The sequence below is a fragment of the Sapajus apella genome, unplaced genomic scaffold (genome assembly GCF_009761245.1).
Source record: "Sapajus apella isolate SASKATOON/1434 unplaced genomic scaffold, GSC_monkey_1.0 scaffold97, whole genome shotgun sequence".
NCBI classification, from domain to species: domain Eukaryota; kingdom Metazoa; phylum Chordata; class Mammalia; order Primates; family Cebidae; genus Sapajus; species Sapajus apella.
This window is the reverse complement of record NW_022437037.1, coordinates 1765553-1784530: the sequence shown is the minus strand read 5'-3', so window position 1 is coordinate 1784530 and position 18978 is coordinate 1765553. Positions and strand designations below refer to the sequence as shown.

General features: G+C 41.2%; 1 protein-coding gene across 16 annotated transcripts in view; it reads right to left on the bottom strand.

The window, feature by feature from the left end:
- The window catches only part of RALGPS1 (Ral GEF with PH domain and SH3 binding motif 1), a 377570-nt gene that overhangs the window by 158001 nt on the left and 200591 nt on the right, over positions 1 to 18978 (bottom strand). For all 16 annotated transcript variants that reach the window (XM_032257277.1, XM_032257279.1, XM_032257274.1 and 13 more), the window contains one exon: positions 13631 to 13757. In XM_032257277.1, the coding sequence (XP_032113168.1) occupies positions 13631 to 13757 (127 nt within the window). The remainder of the gene's footprint in view (positions 1 to 13630; positions 13758 to 18978) is intronic.

Sequence of the window (18978 nt, the reverse complement as noted above, 5' to 3'; positions counted from 1 at the left end):
TCCCCACCTCTTCACGCAGCTTATTCATCCTTCAGAACTCTACTTCCCTCCAGAAAGCCCTTCCTGGTTCCCCGAGACTAGCTAGGGCCTCCTTGATTTGCTCCTTTGCCTTTTCCTTCATAATGCTTAGCTCACTTGAAGTTTCTTGTTCAGTGCTGGTGATCATGACCAGACTGTGAGCTCCACAGGGGCAGGGATGGTGTGTGACTGACCTACAAAAGCACCCACTCAATATGTAGTAACTGCAGTGAGGGCACACCCACCTGGCAGAGGGGCCTGATGCCTGCAGCCCTCCTGCTCAGCACATGAGTCCTTCACTCACCTTGCTGAATGAGGGGCTTTGGGGCATCAGAGTAAACACCTTTTTTGACCAATGATCACTTCTTTTTGAAAGTCCTTTCAGGTATCCAACAGTTTACCCTGTTTATTTGATATCTGGAAATAACTTGTCTTGATTTTAAACTTTAGAATTTATATTTGCAAATAATTTACTTTTTGAAAATGAAAAAGTTTGCTCATTTGAAGGAATAACTTAGTTCTAAAAATTTATTTCACATGTTAGAAGTCTGGGTAAATTTTCTTAAAATGTCTCCAAATGTTTTCTTACTTACCAGAAGTGTTAGAATACCTAATTTTTATTCCTTGAGAGATCATAATTTTCTACACTGCTATGGTTACTTTTAGAATCAACTCTAAACCATTTAAGATTCATCACATTTCCAATTTAGCTATTTCCTGAAGGAAATAATAAGTAGTAAGAACAAAACACCCCCTAAATCAATATAGTTGTTTATAAACAAATGATGTAGACATTCTTCAAAGCTCTTTCCTTGCTTTTGTTAACATTGCAATCTAAACGGGTATTTGCAAGGAGCTGCTATCAGATAAAATCAGCTCCAAATAATGGACCTGACTATTTCTCAACACTATTTTCACACTTTGAAGTAATTTGCAAGAAATTTTTTGATTCAAAGAGTCTTATTTTATAAACGTAATATATTTTTCCCCTCAGTGTTTTTAAAATTATGTTTCATCAGAAACTCACTATATCAAAGTACAGCCAACTGGCTCTAAAATTTGCATTAAAAGGAGTCAGGATACAGGATCCAAGATGGCCGTTTAGGAACAGCTCAGGATTGCAGCTCCCAGTGAAAGCGCAGAGGGTGAGTGGACGCCGCATTTTTATTGCCCACAGACTAGGAAATTCCCAGGCAGAGGAGCTCTACAATTCACCAGCGCAGCTGTTTCGGCCAGCGCGGCTGTGCCGGCCAGTGCCGCTGCTTTGCCCCGCGGCTGCTTTGTCGGTGCCCTGAAGCAGCGGTTCTCCGTACAAAATACACCGGTCCGGGTGCCCTTTTGGCTGGCGACTGGAGCCATGGGAAGTCGCCCATTCGTCTGTTTAAAAAGGGGACTGAGCAGAGAACCAGGACAGTAGATTCCAGGGCAAAAAAAGAAAAAAAAAGGCACCACAAACCTCAGTGCCGCTGTTTAAGCCAGCGCAGTGAGTGGCTGCAGGGGAAAGCAAACAGACCCCGGCGCCTTTTCAACAGGCGACTGGAACACCAACTTAAAAAAGTCTCTGAGGCAGGGAGTCACGCGATCAGGCTCGGCTGGTCCCACCCCCACAAAAGAACAGCAATCAGAAACTCTGGATTGAGAGTTTCACAGTAAGCGCAGCTGAACCCAGGATGGTACAGCTCTGTGGGGAAGGGGCTGTCTGCCATTACCAAGGCAGCCCGCCAGGACGGAGGTAGTCGGCCAATGCTGAGGCAGCCCGCCGTTGCCAAGGCAACCCGCCATAGCAGAGAGACTCCGCCTCAACAGACGCGGGCCACCACCGCCAAAGCAGTTCTAACTATACCCATATAAACAGGACTGCAGGGAAGTTCACTTGGCAGCTGGGCGGAGCCCACAGCAGCTCAGCAAAGTCTCTACAGGCAGACAGTGACTAGGCCACCTCCTTGCTGGGCAGAGCAGGTCTGAAGGAAAAAACAAAAGAAGGCAGCAGCATAACGGAAACTCATAAATAAAGCCCTAAATCCCTGGGACAGAGCACCTGGGAACAAAAAGCACTTTATGAGTTCTGCTGCAGCAGACCTAAATGTACCTGCCCAGCAGCTCTGAATGAACAACAACAGAGCTCATAGCTCACCATTTGAGCTCCTATAAAGAAGAGACCATCTCCTCAAGCAGCTCCCTGACCCCTATATACCCAAAGAGACACCTCATAAAGGAGAGATCAGATTGACACTAGGCGGGTATCCTTCTGGGACAAAGATAGCAGAAGAAGAAAACTGGTAACAACCCTTACTGTTCAGCAGCTGCTGCAGGTGAACCCCAGGCAAGCAGGGCTTGGACTGAACCTCAGCAGACCTATAGCAGAGGGGCCAGACTGTCAGAAAGGAAAACCAAGAAACAGAAATAACCTCATCATCAACAAACAGAACGTCAATCTGAAAGATTTGAGACCCAATCTGAAAGCCAGCAACTACAAAGTTGACAGGTGGATAAATCCTTAAGGATGGGAAGAAACCTGCGCAAAAAGGATGAAAACACCCGAAACCAGAACACCTCTCCTCCTACAAGGGATCACAACTCCTCACCAGCAAGGGAACAAGGTTGGAGGAAGAACGAGTGTGGTGAAACGACAGAATCAGACTTCAGAAGGTGGGTAGTAAGAAACTTCTGTGAACTTAAAGAACATGTTATAACCAAATGCAAAGAAACTAAGAACCTTGAAAAAAGATTTGACGAAATGCTAACGAGAATGGACAAAATAGAAAGGAATATAAGCGAATTGATGGAGCTGAAAAACGCAACATGAGAACTTCACGAAGCATGCACAAGTATCAACAGCCGAATTGACCAAGCAGAAGAAAGGATATCAGAGGTCGAAGATCAACTCAATGAAATAAAATGGGAAGGCAAGGCTGGAGAAAAAAGGGTAAAAAGGAATGAACAAAATCTCCAAGAAATGTGGGACTATGTGAAAAGACCTAATCTACGCTTGATAGGCGTACCTGAATGTGACGAAGAGAATGAATCCAAGCTGGAAAATACTCTACAGGATATTATCCAGGAACACTTCCCCAACCTAGCAAGGCAAGCAAACATTCAAGTCCAGGAAATACAGAGAATACCACAAAGATATTTGTCAAGAAGAGCAACCCCAAGGCACATAATCGTCAGATTCACCATGGTTGAAATGAAGGAGAAAATACTAAGGGGAGCCAGAGAGAACGATCGGGTTACCCACAAAGGGAAGCCCGTCAGACTCACAGCAGATCTCTCAGCAGAAACCCTACAAGCCAGAAGAGAGTGGGGGCTAATATTCAACATCCTTAAAGAAAAGAACTTTCAACCCAGAATCTCCTATCCAGTCAAACTAAGCTTCATAAGTGAAGGAAAAATAAAATCCTTTGGGAACATGCAAGTACTCAGAGATTTCGTCACCACCAGGCCAGCTCTACAAGAGCTCCTGAAAGAGGCTCTACACATATAAAGGAACAACAAGTACCAGCTCAACTAAAGGGCAAAACACCCAGCTAGCACCAAAATGGCAGTATCAAATTCACACATAACAATATTAACCCTAAATGTAAATGGACTAAATGCCCCAATCAAAAGACACAGACTGGCAAATTGGATAAAAAGACAAAACCCATCGGTGTGCTGTATCCAGGAAACCCATCTCACATGCAAGGATACACAAAGGCTCAAAATAAAGGGATGGAGGAAGATTTACCAAGCAAATGGAGAGCAAAAAAAAAGGAGGAGTTGCAATTCTCATCTCTGATAAATTAGACTTTAAAGCAACAAAGATCATAAGAGACAAAGAGGGACATTACATAATGGTAAAAGGATCAATGCAACAAGAAGAGCTAATGATCCTAAATATATATGCACCCAATACAGGAGCAACCAGATACATAAGGCAAGTTCTTAATGACTTACAAAGAGACTTAGACTCCCACACAATAATAGTGGGAGACTTTAGCACCCCATTGTCAATATTAGACAGATCAACCAGACAGAAAATTAACAAGGATATCCAGGACTTGAACTCAGACCTGGACCAAGCAAACCTAATAGACATTTACAGAACTCTCCACCCCAAATCCACAGAATATACATTCTTCTCAGCACCACATCACACCTACTCTAAAATTGACCACATAATTGGGAGTAAATCACTCCTCAGCAAATGCAAAAGAACGGAAATCGTAACAAACAGTCTCTCAGACCACAGTGCAATCAAGTTAGAACTCAGAATTCAAAAACTAACCCAGAACCGCACAGCTTCATGGAAACTGAACAACTTGCTCTTGAATGTTGACTGGGTAAACAATGAAATGAAGACAGGAATAAATATGTTCTTTGAAACCAATGAGAATGAAGACACAACATACCAGAATCTCTGGGACACATTTAAAGCAGTCTCTAGAAGAAAATATATAGCAACAAGCGCCCACATGAGAAGCAAGGAGAGATCAAAAATTGACACCCTATCATCAAAACTGAAAGAGCTAGGGGAGCATGATCAAAAAAACTCAAAGTCTAGCAGAAGACAAGAAATAGCTAAGATCAGAGCAGAACTGAAGGAGATAGAGATACAAAAAAACCTTCAAAAAAATCAATAAATCCAGGAGCTGGTTTTTTGAAAAGATCAACAAAATAGACAGACTGCTAGCCAGATTAATAAAAAAGAAAAGAGAGAATAACCAAATTGATGCAATAAAAAACGATAAAGGCGATATCACCACAGATTCCACAGAAATTCAAACCATCATCAGAGATTATTACAAACAACTCTATGCACACAAACTAATAAACCTGGAAGAAATGGATAAATTCCTGGACACTTGCATCCTCTCAAGCCTAAACCAGGAAGAAGCCAAAACCCTGAACAGACCCATAACAAGGTCTGAAGTTGAGGCAGCAATTAAGAGCTTACCACCCAAAAAAAGCCCAGGTCCAGATGGGTTCACAGCCGAATTCTACAGACATACAAAGAGGAGCTGGTACCATTTCTTCTGAAACTATTCCAAACAATACAAAAAGAGGGAATTCTTCCCAAATCATTTTATGAGACCAGCATCATCCTGATTCCAAAACCCGGCAGAGACTCAACAAGAAAAGAAAACTTCAGGCCAATATCCATGATGAACATAGATGCAAAAATCTTCAATAAAATACTGACAAACCGATTGCAACAGCACATCAAAAAGCTTACCCACCATGATCAAGTAGGCTTCATCCCGGGGATGCAAGGCTGGTTCAACATACACAAGTCTATAAACATAATTCACCACATAAACAGAACCAAAGACAAAAACCACATGATTATCTCAATTGATGCAGAGAAGGCGTTTGACAAAATTCAACAGCCCTTTATGCTAAAAACCCTCAATAAGCTAGGTATTGATGGAATGTATCTCAAAATAATAAAAGCTATTTATGACAAACCAACAGCCAATATCATACTGAATGGGCAAAAACTGGAAGCATTCCCCTTGAAATGTGGCACCAGACAAGGATGCCCGCTCTCACCACTGCTATTCAATATAGTATTAGAAGTTCTAGCCAGAGCAATCAGGCAAGAAAAAGAAATAAAGGGCATTCAAATAGGAAAGGAGGAAGTCAAATTGTCTCTATTTGCAGACGACATGATTGTATATCTAGAAGACCCCATCGTCTCAGCCTCAAATCTCCTGAAACTGATAAGCAACTTCAGCAAAGTCTCAGGATACAAAATCAATGTGCAAAAATCACATGCATTCCTATACACCAATAACAGACTTAAAGAGAGCCAAATCAAGAACAAATTTCCATTCACAATTGCCACAAGGAGAATAAAATACCTAGGAGTACAACTAACAAGGAACGTAAAGGACCTCTTCAAGGAGAACTACAAGCCACTGCTCAACGAAATAAGAGAGGACACAAACAGATGGAGAAACATTCCATGTTCATGGTTAGGAAGAATCAATATCGTGAAAATGGCCATACTGCCCAAAGTAATTTACAGATTCAATCCTATCCCCATCAAGCTACCAATGACCTTCTTCGCAGAACTGGAAAAAACCACCTTAAACTTCATATGGAACCAAAAGAGAGCCCGCATAGCCAAGTCAATTCTAAGCAAAAAGAACAAAGCACGAGGCATCACACTACCGGACTTCAAACTATACTACAAGGCTACAGTAATCAAAACAGCATGGTACTGGTACCAAAACAGAGACATAGACCAATGGAACAGAACAGAGGTCTTGGAGGCAACATAACATATCTACAACCATGTGATCTTTGACAAACCAGACAAAAACAAGCAATGGGGAAAGGATTCCCTGTTCAATAAATGGTGTTGGGAAAGCTGGCTAGCCATGTGCAGAAAGCAGAAACTGGACCCCTTCCTGACACCTTACACTAAAATTAACTCCAGATGGATTAAAGACTTAAACATAAGACCTAACACCATAAAAACCCTAGAAGAAAATCTAGGCGAAACCATTCAGGACATAAGTATAGGCAAGGACCTCATGACCAAAACACCAAAAGCATTGACAACAAAAGCCAAAATAGACAAATGAGACCTAATCAAACTCCATAGCTTCTGCACAGCAAAAGAAACAGTCATTAGAGTGAATCGGCAACCAACAGAATGGGAAAAAATTTTTGCAGTTTACCCATCTGACAAAGGGCTGATATCCAGAATTTACAAAGAACTAAAGCAGATTTACAAGAAAAAAACTAACAAGCCCATTCAAAAGTGGGCAAAGGATATGAACAGACACTTTACAAAAGAAGACATACATGAGGCCAACAAACTTATGAAAAAATGCTCATCATCACTCAAAACAACATTGAGATACCATCTCACACCAGTTAGAATGGCAATCATTAAAAAATCTGGAGACAACAGATGCTGGAGAGGATGTGGAGAAATACGAACACTTTCGCACTGTTGGTGGGAGCGTAAATTAGTTCAACCATTGCGGAAGACAGTGTGGTGATTCCTCAAGGACCTAGAAATAGAAATTCCATTTGACCCAGCAATCCCATTACTGGGTATATATCCAAAGGATTACAAATCGTTCTACTATAAGGACACGTGCACACGAATGTTCATTGCAGCACTGTTTACAATAGCAAAGACCTGGAACCAACCCAAATGCCCATCGACGACAGACTGGATAGGGAAAATGTGGCACATATACACCATGGAATATTATGCAGCCATCAAAAACGATGAGTTTGGGTCCTTTGTAGGGACATGGATGAACCTGGAAACCATCATTCTCAGCAAACTGACAGAAGAGCAGAAGATCAAACACCGCATGTTCTCACTCATAGGCGGGTGTTGAACAATGAGAACACATGGACACAGGGAGGGAAGCACTACACACTGGGGTCAGTTAGGGGGAAATAGGGGAGGGACGGTGGAGGGTGGGGAGCTGGGGAGAGATAGCAAGGGGAGAAATGCCAGATGTAGGTGATGGGGAGGAAGGCAGCAAATCACACTGCCACGTGTGTACCTATGCAACAATTTTGCATGTTCTTCACATGTACCCCAAAACCTAAAATGCAATAAAATAAATAAATGGGGGGGAAAAAAAGGAGTCAGAATCACACTCACACAGTTAGTAACAAAGGTTAGTACTACATAAAGGCATCTTTACATGGAGCAAAAAGACACATATGTGAGTCATCACAGGAGCCCAGTCAGCATATAGAATCTTCCACAGAAGGTTAAAAGAATTGTTACAAAAATAAAGCTCCTCCACATTTGCTATTAGAGGCAAATAACTGCTGAAGCAGCATTCAAGGTCTCAAGCGACAGAAGTAACAAAGCAGCTTGAAATATCTGGGACTGACCTACAGTTCCTTCCGGAAAACAGCCTTCTCTCACCCCAAGGGGGAAAAGACCTACAATGAGGACTTTGCTGGAGATAAAAACAAATGGTTTCAAATAGTTTTTCCTATGTTGTACTTTCCAGGAATTATGTAACTACTCCTGTTTAAATAAATAAATCTGTCCCTGGGACAGGTTGGGTTTTCAAGAATACAAAACCTGGACTTGGGTAGGGTATGTCCAAGGCAACCAGACACGCATGTAGGTGGAACTACTAGATACCTCAAGAGGTCTTGCTTCATTCTTTTTTAAGGAAACTATGGCGCCCCATGGCAAACCCTCATACACAGTTCAAGAACAGAGACCAGGTGGCAGTCACCTCTTCTCTCCCTCTGACTTGTGTATGTCAGGGTCATTCTGATGCAATATGAGAAATTTAGTCCACCTGGTTTAAGGGGAGGGGAGAATAATTATACGACTTAAGGGATAAGGGCACAGCAGTTCAGTTGGACTCACTTAGAATAAGAAGCAGGAAGGATGCAGGAGGATGGAGGCCTCCATGGAGCCTCTCGGGAAGCACCTGCTAAGAAGCAGCAGCTGAGACGAGGTGATCAAGGATATGGAGGGCTGCATCTGTCAAGAAACTCTGAGCGGCAAGAAGCCGGAGCGCTGGCACCCCAGCTGACCACTGCCCTTGGAAGCCCAAGGCTGCACTGCTTTATGGTCCTACAATAGAGAATGTCACAACAAAGAGTAGCAATAATTCATCCCCTTCACACAGTGTGATGGGGGCCACCTACAAGTTATAAACAGCCAGAGGACACAGGTGGTAACCACAAGGGTGGGTAGGAAAGTAATGACCTGAATAGGGTGGGGAGTCAGGAGAGGGCAGTGTCAAAAGCTTAGGGCTTATAGCCAGGCCATCTGGGCCCAGTCCTGGCTCTGTTACTTTCCAGTTATGTGACCTTAGGCAACCTCTCACTGCCTGCTTATTCACTGGGCCATTGTGAGCATTCAATGAAATGATGCATTCAAATGCCTAGCAAAGTGCTAGACACACAGAAAGCAAACAATGCACAGCAGCTCTCATGATCATCCTTATTTGAGAAAAGAGGCCATCTTTAATGACCCTGGAACACCTCTGCTAGTGGAACCAGTGGGCTGCACTAGGCTATCCTCACCATAGTACCATGAATGCTATCTCTCAATTGACTAGCCTCACGTGTGGTAGGAATGGACTTGAGAGCTGTGCACAGCAACGTGCCCTCCATTTGTAGACCTGAGATGGGGATTTGCCAGTAACCAAGTAGAAAGACACTGCAGTACAAAAGTATGAAAAAAGAAAGAAATAGAATTCAATTATATGGCATAAGGTGAAACATATGTGAAAGTGGTATATTCCCCTACTAAAAGGCAAGGTTTCTCATGCAGGGTCCAACTAAATGCTGTTTTTATGAATAATGACTAAATCAAGGCAACTTAAAATATTAAAATCTCGGCTGGGTGCCATGGCTCACGCCTGTAATCCCAGCACTTTGGGAAGCTGAGGCAGGTGGATCACCTGAGGTCAGAAGTTCAAGATCAGCCTGGCCTGGCCAACATGGTGAAACCCCGTCTCTACCAAAAATATAAAACTTAGCAGGGCGTGGCAGCAGGCACCTATAATCCCAGCTACTCAGATGGCTGAGGCAGGAGAATTGCTTGAACCTGGGAGGCGGAAGTTGCAGTGAGCCAAGACAGCACTGCACTCCAGCCTGGGCAATAAGAATGAAATTGCAACTCAAAAAAATAAAATATTAAAATCTAAACTATAGTCAAAGATTTATAAAATAAACACAAATGAATCAAAACCACAATAAAATATCATCTTGGCCCAGCCACAATGGTTATTATTAAAATGACAAAAAGTAACATGCTGGCGAGGATGTGGAGAAAAGGGAACTACACACTGCTGGTGGGCATGCATGTTAGTACAGCCACTATGGAAAACAGTATAGAGACTGCTCAAAAAACTAAAAATAGAACTACCACACAATTCAGCAATCCCACTTCTGGGTATTTATCCAAAGGAAAAGAAATCAGTATGTCAAAGGGATACCTGCACCTGCATGTTTATTGCAGCAGTATTCACCTTAGCCAAGATATGGAATCCACCTAAGTGTTTATCAGCAGATGGATGAAGAAAATGTGATACACACACACACACACACACACACACACACACACCCCTACATATACACACACACACAATGCTATATAATTTGGCCATAAAAAGAATGAAGTCCTGTCATTTGCAGCAACATGGATGCAGCTGGAGGTCATTATGTTAACTGAAATAAGCAAGGCACAGAAAGACAACTATCACATGTTCTCACTCAATAATATTCCTGGATAGACCAAGTTGTCAAAATTTCATAATTTGAACATTACAATGCAATTATAAGATTAATTTGAGACATTACACCTTCTTTTCAAACATGCACCATGAAACATTATAAAAACCGATCTTATATTAAGCCACAAAACAAATCTCAAAAATTAGAGACGACTATGTTTTTAAAAACCTAAGCCATTCATAAAAGTATTATTTATAATAGTCAAAGAATGGACACAATTCAAATGCTCATCAAATAAATGGATATTGGGAGGCCAAGGCAAGCAGATTGCTTGAGCTCAGGGGTTTGAGACAAGCCTGGGCAACATGGTGAAACCTCATCTCTACAAAAAATACAAAAAAAAAGCTGGACATGTTGGTGTACACCTGTAATCCCAGCTACTTGGGGGACTGAGGCTGGAGGATCGCTTGAACCTAGGAGTTCAAGGTTGTAGTGAGCCAAGATCATGTTACTGCACCCCAGCCTAGGCAAAAGAGCCAGACCCTGTCTAAAAAACAGATGGATAAATAAAATGTGGTGCATCTGTGCAATGGAATATTATTTGGCAATAAGAAGGAATGAAGTACTGATCATGCTCTAAAATGGATGAACCTTGAAAACATGATGCTATGAGAAACAAGCCAGTCATAAAGACACCATATTGTATGATTCCATTTAGATGAAATTTCTAGAATAGGAAAACCTGTGAAGACATAAAGTAGATTAATAGTTGCCTAAGGCTGACTTTATCACTTCATAAAGAAGGCCCACACCCATTAGCAGTAGGATGAGGAAATGATAATGACTGCTAGTGGGCATGGGGCTTCTTTATGGAGTGATAAAAAATGCTTTAAAAGTGATTGTGGAGATGGTTTGCACAACTGTGAATATTACTAAAAACCAGTGAACTGTACACTTTAAATGGATTATGTATTTCTATAAACTGTTTTAAAAATAAAAACAAAAGCCTAAGCCCTTGAAAATTAAAAAATGACTCTCTTAAATATTTGCATAAAAGAAAAATTAAAACTATAGAGTATCTAAAGAATATCACTGAAACCATTACACACCAAAACATGTAGGATGCAACAAAAGTAGCAATTAGAGGAAAATTTATAGCCTTAACTGTTTTCTATATGAAAGTAAAAATTAACATATACACAAATGAACCAATAATTCAACTCTAGTAGTTAACAGAAATGGCAAAACAACTTAAACAACTTAAGGAAAATAGGAGAGATGAACTGTAAAAGACAAACATGGAAGGTCCACATTTCATCACGTTTAAGATGTCACCTATTCAAGTGTGTCTTTTTTTTAATGTATCACTAAGAAAAACTGCTGTCAATTAAACAATGTCACAATGCTTTATTATTAGTTGCAAGATGTATTCCAATTTCAGAACTGTTAAAATGTGAAAAGAAAATGCACATCCTTGATTGATAAAATATAGTAAACTAAAAAGCAAAAAGACAGTGTGACTGAAAACAAATCCAAAATTTAATCTTTGGAAAGACCAACAGACAAATCTCTGGCAAGGAGGTAAGTTTTAAAAAAGAAAGAAAACAAAAAATACAAACTATTAGAAACACTAAAGCAAATATAGCGACATATGTATATATGGCTATATTTATATATAAATATATATTTATATACTTGCATAGCAAGTATATATATGGCTATATTTGCTTTAGTATTTAGTGTGTGTATATATATACACAGATATGTTCAAATTTATAAGAGAATACTGTATCATAAAAAATTAAGGAAAAAACTATATTAATGATATTGAAAATTTGGATCAAATGGACAATTTTCTACTAAAGAACAAATTTTCCAAGTTGGCTTTAAAAGAATTAGAAATTCTAATTAATTTTTAATTAAAAGAATTAGAAACTCTAAATAAACAATGTTAATGAAAGAAAATTTTAAAGTTGTCAAAAATGTAACTCTAAAAAATTACACGAGATCACCTGCAAATATCCGGAGTCACTTCTATATAATCTTGATTTCTCTTGTTATTAAAATTATTTTAGACCATAAACGATCAAAAGATCTTTTTCATAAAATTAGCATAATCCTGACATCCAAACTACAAGAAGTATTTTTCACCTATCAAATTGGCAAAGACAAAAAAGAAAGAAAGAAAAAGAAAAAAAAAAAGAAACATAAACATGAAAAAGCATAGTATTCGTAATGTGGGAGAAACAGGCAATTTCATCCCCTTCTGATGAAAATACAAATTGACACAACTTCTCTGGAATACATTTTGGAAATACACATGAAAAGGCACACGTTTTTGCATACATTTTGAAGCCACGCACAGTTCTAGGAATTTATCACAAGGCAATAATCATAACTACATGTAGAAAGTTTTTGTAATAAGGATATTCACTGAGACATTTTAATAGCAAAAATGTAGAAACGGCTTAAATCAGGGGTTCCCAACTCCCTGTTAGGAACTGGGCCACACAGAAAGAGGTGAGCGACAGGTTAGCAAGCATTACTGCCTGAGCTCCACCCCATCACATCAGTGGCAGCATTAGATTCTCATAGAAGCGCGAACCCTACTGGGAACTGCACATGTGATGGATCTAGGTTGTGTGTGTCTTATCAGAATAATTATCTGGAACAGTTTCATCCTGAAACCATTCTCCCCAAACCACCCTCCATCCTCGGAAAAACTGTCTTCCAGGAAACTGGTCCCTGGTGCCAAAAAGGTTGAGGACTGCTGCCTTAAAGGGTCAATATTGGAGAGCAGATTCCAGTTTGACAAATCCATCTGATGGGACTGAGTCATAGTATCAGAAAGTAAGTAACATTTTTAAGATAAAGACAACATTTTTAGGATAGAGGAAACATATATATTTTAGATATGCCCAAATGAATAACATATGAAGCAAATATCTTTAGGTGAGATAACAAATGATATTAACTTTTTTCTCTTCCTAATTCCTTGCAATTAACATGCATTATTTTCTAACCAGAAAAATTAATAAGCATTACTATAATTTTATTTGTCCAAATATGAAATATACTAATAATGCCCAGTGAACCAGAACAGAGGGTTTGTGCCTGACGTCCCCTAGTTCAGGAGAATGTGGAGGAAACAGTAAGAGTCTTATCACTGTCACTGTGACCCATATGGGCTGCAGCCTGGGGAAGCTGGGGGCTCACAGGTCTTTTATTTAAAAAGCAGAACATCCCTTGTGTATCACCCTCATCCAGGTTTCCATCCTTGGGAAGTATCAACAGCTTGTTCCAACCCAAGGACCCAACCAATTGCCTCTTTATCTATGGCCCCTGTCGCTTCCTGGAAATTTCTCAAGTAGAAACTGTAAAAACATCTTATTTGGCACAGAGCAGTTTTCTTAAAAAATAATAAGCCAATTCAAACTCCTACCTAGATAGGGAATACTTGGAACCATCTTCAGGCTTCGGATATATTCTCGTGTCCGCTTGTAATTATCTTCTTTCGACATCAGGTAGTCCAATTTCTCAAAGGTAGTCTTGTCTTTTCGATTCAAAAGCTAGAATGAAAGAAAATACAGGAAAATAAATAAACCAGAAGAAGCTAAACAGAGTGGATAACTGGAAAACTAAAAGGAAGCATCCTAAGTGGCACATCTATGGTGTGCCAAATCCTGGGCAGAACTAAGGATTTTAAAAGGCTGTTTCATACACATGAGGTAGGAGGCAGGACTCAACTCCAGAGGTGGAGCTTGGATACTGGACCAATTTGAGGACTAGCTAAAGCAGGGATGAGGCAGAAGCAGCATTCTATAAGACACGCCCACCAGTGTGCCATGTCAGTCTGCCGTTGCCATAGCAACACCTGGGTATTACCACCCCTTTCCATGACAATGATCCTTTTTCCAGAAATTTCTGCATAATCTGTACCTTTATTTGCATGTAATTAAAAACACATATAAATATGAACGGCCTCTGAGCTGCTCTGGGCACAATGCCTATGGGATAAGCCCCACGCTGTAAGGAGCAAAATCTCTGCTGCTGCTGCTGCTGTTGTACACTGCCACTTCAATAAAAGCTGTTGTCTAACCCAACCAGCTCGCCCTTGAATCTTCTTCTGGGCAAAGCCAAGTACCCTCCAGGGCTAAGCACCAATTTTAGGGTTTGCCTGCCCTGCATCACAGAGGTGCAAAGGTTGAATCTTATCATTTTCACAGAATTTCACACTTGGAAATTAACCACCAAAACTACCTAGCCCACTGTTCTATATGATATCAGAATCCCCCACATGACAGCAACCTTGTGGGTGCAGAGAGCCTACAACACCAAGGTACTGAGGTAGAAAAGCAAACTGCTCAGGGTCACCTGAAGAGTTATTTCACAGCTACACCAGGTCTCTTTTACTGCATCCACAGCTGTTTGCTCTTTCCTCACCATCTCCATGGCTAAAAACCCCAGTAAGTTCCACACAATTCACATGTTCACGTCGTACACATAGCCAAGCCATCACTCAAATCCAGGCTATATCCTCCACATCCCCCATAGCCCAACTGTGTCATATTTACACTGGGTGTGGTAATTTTAATCAAAAAAAGACAATCTTCTTTTCCATATGCAGTCATCGAAGGGGCAACTTAGTTAAGCTAACACAGGATGAGCAGATATCCAGAGTCAGAGGTTAGAGAAGCAAGATCCACTGTGACTGCAATCTCTGGTATGTAAAGCTGGTCACCAGTGGCTCAGTGTGCATTTGGACCCTTCTCAAAAGAAAGTAACAGAAATCAGAACTCCTGGTTTTCAAGACTTTATGCTAAGGACTCAGGCTGTGGTCAGCCTGAAAGTCCCACGTCAAGGCCCAGTGCCAGAAAATGGCAACAGGGCTGACTAAACACAACAGCTTTAAGGAAAGAAATCTAGGCAGAAAGATCAGGCTTAAAAGGAGGAGTTGGGAGAAGGGTGGCTGAGGCACAGCATGAGGCTGATGTTGGCAGCACCCCTGGGTCTAGCTGCCAGGGCCCAGTGCTTCAGGGATTGGAGGTCAATGGCTAAGCCCAAGAAGGGGAATAAACAGAAGCTCCAGGGTTGGAGTGCCCTTGGCCAAGGTGTTCAGACCTCGATGGTCTGTACAAGGACATGGAACGAGAGACCTACCATGTCCCTCAGACTGATGTAGGCCAGTGTTCAAAAGCCCCATCATGCAATGGAAGGAGTGGGACAATGACTGCCCAGCACCTGGGTAAGCCTCTCCTTACCGAAGTTCGTAAGCTTCAAAGTGCAGTTCCTGAGACCTGGGTCTGCAAATCCCAAACTCAGGCCATGTCTGATGCATTAGAGAGCCCTAGGCTGCTTTGGGCTGGCCCTATCTGGTTCCTTCATCTTCAGCCTCTGGGGCCACAGAGGATGCAGCCATGAGACAGCCCACTTCACAGAAGCAGTCATAGCTCACGAACTTCAGTAAAGAGAGAGAAGAATACACCGAAAGGAAGGTTCTCGTGCTGAAGAAGTTGAAGAATAATAGTGAACTTTTCTTACTGGGCAATTCAGGACATATCAGTGTGGGGATGCCACACAGATGATCAGGACAATGGCTGCTTAACTGTTTGCTAAAATGGACAAGGGAAAACACCCATCTGCCACTTGCTGTTTGTAAAACACTGTTAATATATGACTCATCTAATCTTCACAAAGCCCAATGGCAAAAATGGAGCAAGGACTTTTACTTCCATTTCCAGTTCATAATCACAATATTAAGTAACTTTTCAAAATGTCTTTGGGGAACTTGACTGAACAGAGGAGAGACAGATAGTATAGCAATGTGGTAAGTAAACAGAGACTGATAACCCAGACAAATAATAAAAAAGCTCTGAGGCAGGAAGGCTGCTTAAGCCCAGGAGATTGAGGCTACAGTGAGTCTTGATTGTACCACTGTACTCCAGCCTGGGTGACAGAGTGAGACCCTGTTACTAAAAGAATAATAATTATTATTATAAATGAATTGTGGGAAAAGGAAGTATCAAGGAAAGCTATATAAAGAAGCAGTATTTGAAATGAACACTTACGGATGGGAAATTTGCCAAATGAACAATATATACTCGGACCAGAACCAGATACCTACTTGAAAACAGCTCCATTGTAATTTGTTTTTTGTGGAGACGGAGTCGCACTCTATTGACTAGGCTGGAGTGGAGTGGTGCAATCTCAGCTCACTGCAACCCTGACTCCTGGGTTCAAGCGATTATCCTGTCTCAGCCTCCCAAGTAGCTAGGATTATAGGCATGTGCCCCACCACACCCAGCTAATTTGTGTGTGTGTGTGTGTGTGTGTGTGTGTGTGTGTGTGTGGTTTTTGTTTTTTTGTTTTTTTTTTTGAGATGGAGTCTCGCTCTGTCGCCAGCCTAGAGTGCAGCGGTGCCATCTCAGCTCACTGCAACCTCCAACTCCCTGGTTCAAGCGATTCTTCTGCCTCAGCCTCCTGAGTAGCTGGGATTACAGGCACACACCACTACGCCCAGCTAATTTTTTTTCATTTGTATTTTTAGTAGAGATGAGGTTTCACCATGTTAGCCAGGATGGTCTTTGTCTCTTGACCTTGTGATCCACCCACCTCGGCCTCCCAAAGTGCTGGGATTACAGGCGTGAGCCACCACACCCAGCCTAACTATTGTATTTTTAGTAGGGATGGGGTTTTGCCATGTTGGTCAGGCTTGTCTCGAACCCCTGGACTCAGGTGATCTGTCCACCTTGGCCTCCCAAAGTGTTGGGATTACAGGTATGAGCCACCATGCCTGGCCAAAGAACTGCTTCATTGTTAAGCAGGCACTCACTTCCCTTATTCAGGAGGTCATTTTTAAATTAATGCAAACTAGAACCCCTTACTTCTTTGGTAATGCCAGCCATCAAACAAATCTGGATGTCCTCTTCACACATGCTGTGGCTGAGCCATGCTGGCTCCCAGTGCTCAGGCCACTGGTTCCCTAGTCTCAGTTGGGGGACTTCCCATGTCCCCTGCCATGCCCAGCTTACCTGCCCAGATTGTCAAGTGCCTGTATGAACAGCACCTCAGAGGTGATCAGCCTATCTTTTATGCCTCATCCCCTACTTGCGCCCCCCACACACACATACACATTCAGAAGGGTTAAATCTGGTTAACTTACTCATCAGCTCCGTTTTGTGCCTACAAATGAGATTCAGATAGTATCAGATTTTTTGAGAATAGTGCATAGGTCACTAGAAGACATAAAAAAACCCAAAACATGTATTTCCCATGATGTATTTGAAAACTGAGAATTTCCTCTAGAAAAATGAAGGAATAAGCCAGGAATAGTTAAGATATGGGAAACAGGAAATTGTGGATCCAATCCAGGAGTAGGAAAGGGAGATTCTGGGATGACCAATGAACAACAGGCCTTAAGAACAACTGGTCCACATTGGATCAGCCGTGGAAGAGATGTCTCCAGAGAAAAAGAAGGCTTGATAGAAAACCTGACATAATGGCACATGGAGGGGAAGGGATAGACATATTTACTATATCTAATAAAAAATAAACATAAAATAATTTTAGGATTACTTAGATATCTGGTAGATAGGATAAGAAAAAAAGGTTTTTTAAGGCAATTAGAAATTCCAGAAAAACGGGTAGGGTATAGTAAGCTAACACCTGTAATTTCACTACTTCGGGAGACCAGGAGTTTGATACCAGCCTGGGCAAAACAGCAAGATGCCATCTCTAAAAAATTTTTGTTAATTAGCTGGGCATGGTGGTGCACACTTATAGTCCCAGCTATTCGGGAGGCTGTGGCGGGAGGATTGCGTGAGCCCAGGAGATTCAAGGTTGCAGTGAGCTATGAGCTATTACATTCCAGCCTGGGCAACAGAAAGATCCTGTGAAAGAAAAACAGAAAAGAGAAAAACAGAAGAAAAGCAAGGAAGAAGGAAGAAAGGGAGAAAGGGAGGGAGGGAGGGAGAGAGGGAGGGGAAGAGAGAGAGAGAAAGAGAGAGAGAGAGAGAGAGGGAGGGAGAGAGAGAGAGATCAATCCAGGGAAATGACAAAATATTCAAGGAAGGACATGCTATTTATAGTTCACTGCCTGACTATATAGTGAGGCATATTTACTCATTCCTAATCATTAAATCACCAAATGGTCATTTAACAAAAGTGATTTCACTGTAATGATGAATGTGTTTGAGGAACAAGGGAAGGTGGTTCAGGAAAACTAAATCAGCATCTACCACACAAAGAAGTCACCAGATGCTGTCTAAAGCAGATGGGTCAAGAAACTGTAGCAAAGCACACTGGCAAATATATGGCAGAAACTACAAGAAGAAGCCACTAAACTGAAAGTGGTTGCCTCTAGAGGGAATAACTTGGGATATGGACAGAGAAGTGACCAGTGTTAATTGTTTCACTAAACCTTTCAGTACTTAGTGATTTATAAAATTCATGTGCATGTAATGTTGATAAAAAAAAAAATTTTAGGGTTAGTTTTTTAAATACAGGGCTTGTTTACTCTGAAAATAACAGCATTTACTCACACATTTTAAATTTTCATTATAAGAACCATATACTGCAAACCTCATATGAATCTGAGGGTCCCGTAGATTTTAGAGTTTATGGGAATCCTCAGGAAGAAACCATCAGAACTACACACAAGAAAGCAAATTGTCTGCTTACCCAGAGTCAAATAGATATAAAACCATTCATGTTCAAAAGAGATAAGGAAGTAAGGTTAAGGGAAATTTTACTAACTATAACTTCACTTCTAGTGAAGTTTAGAGGTCTTGG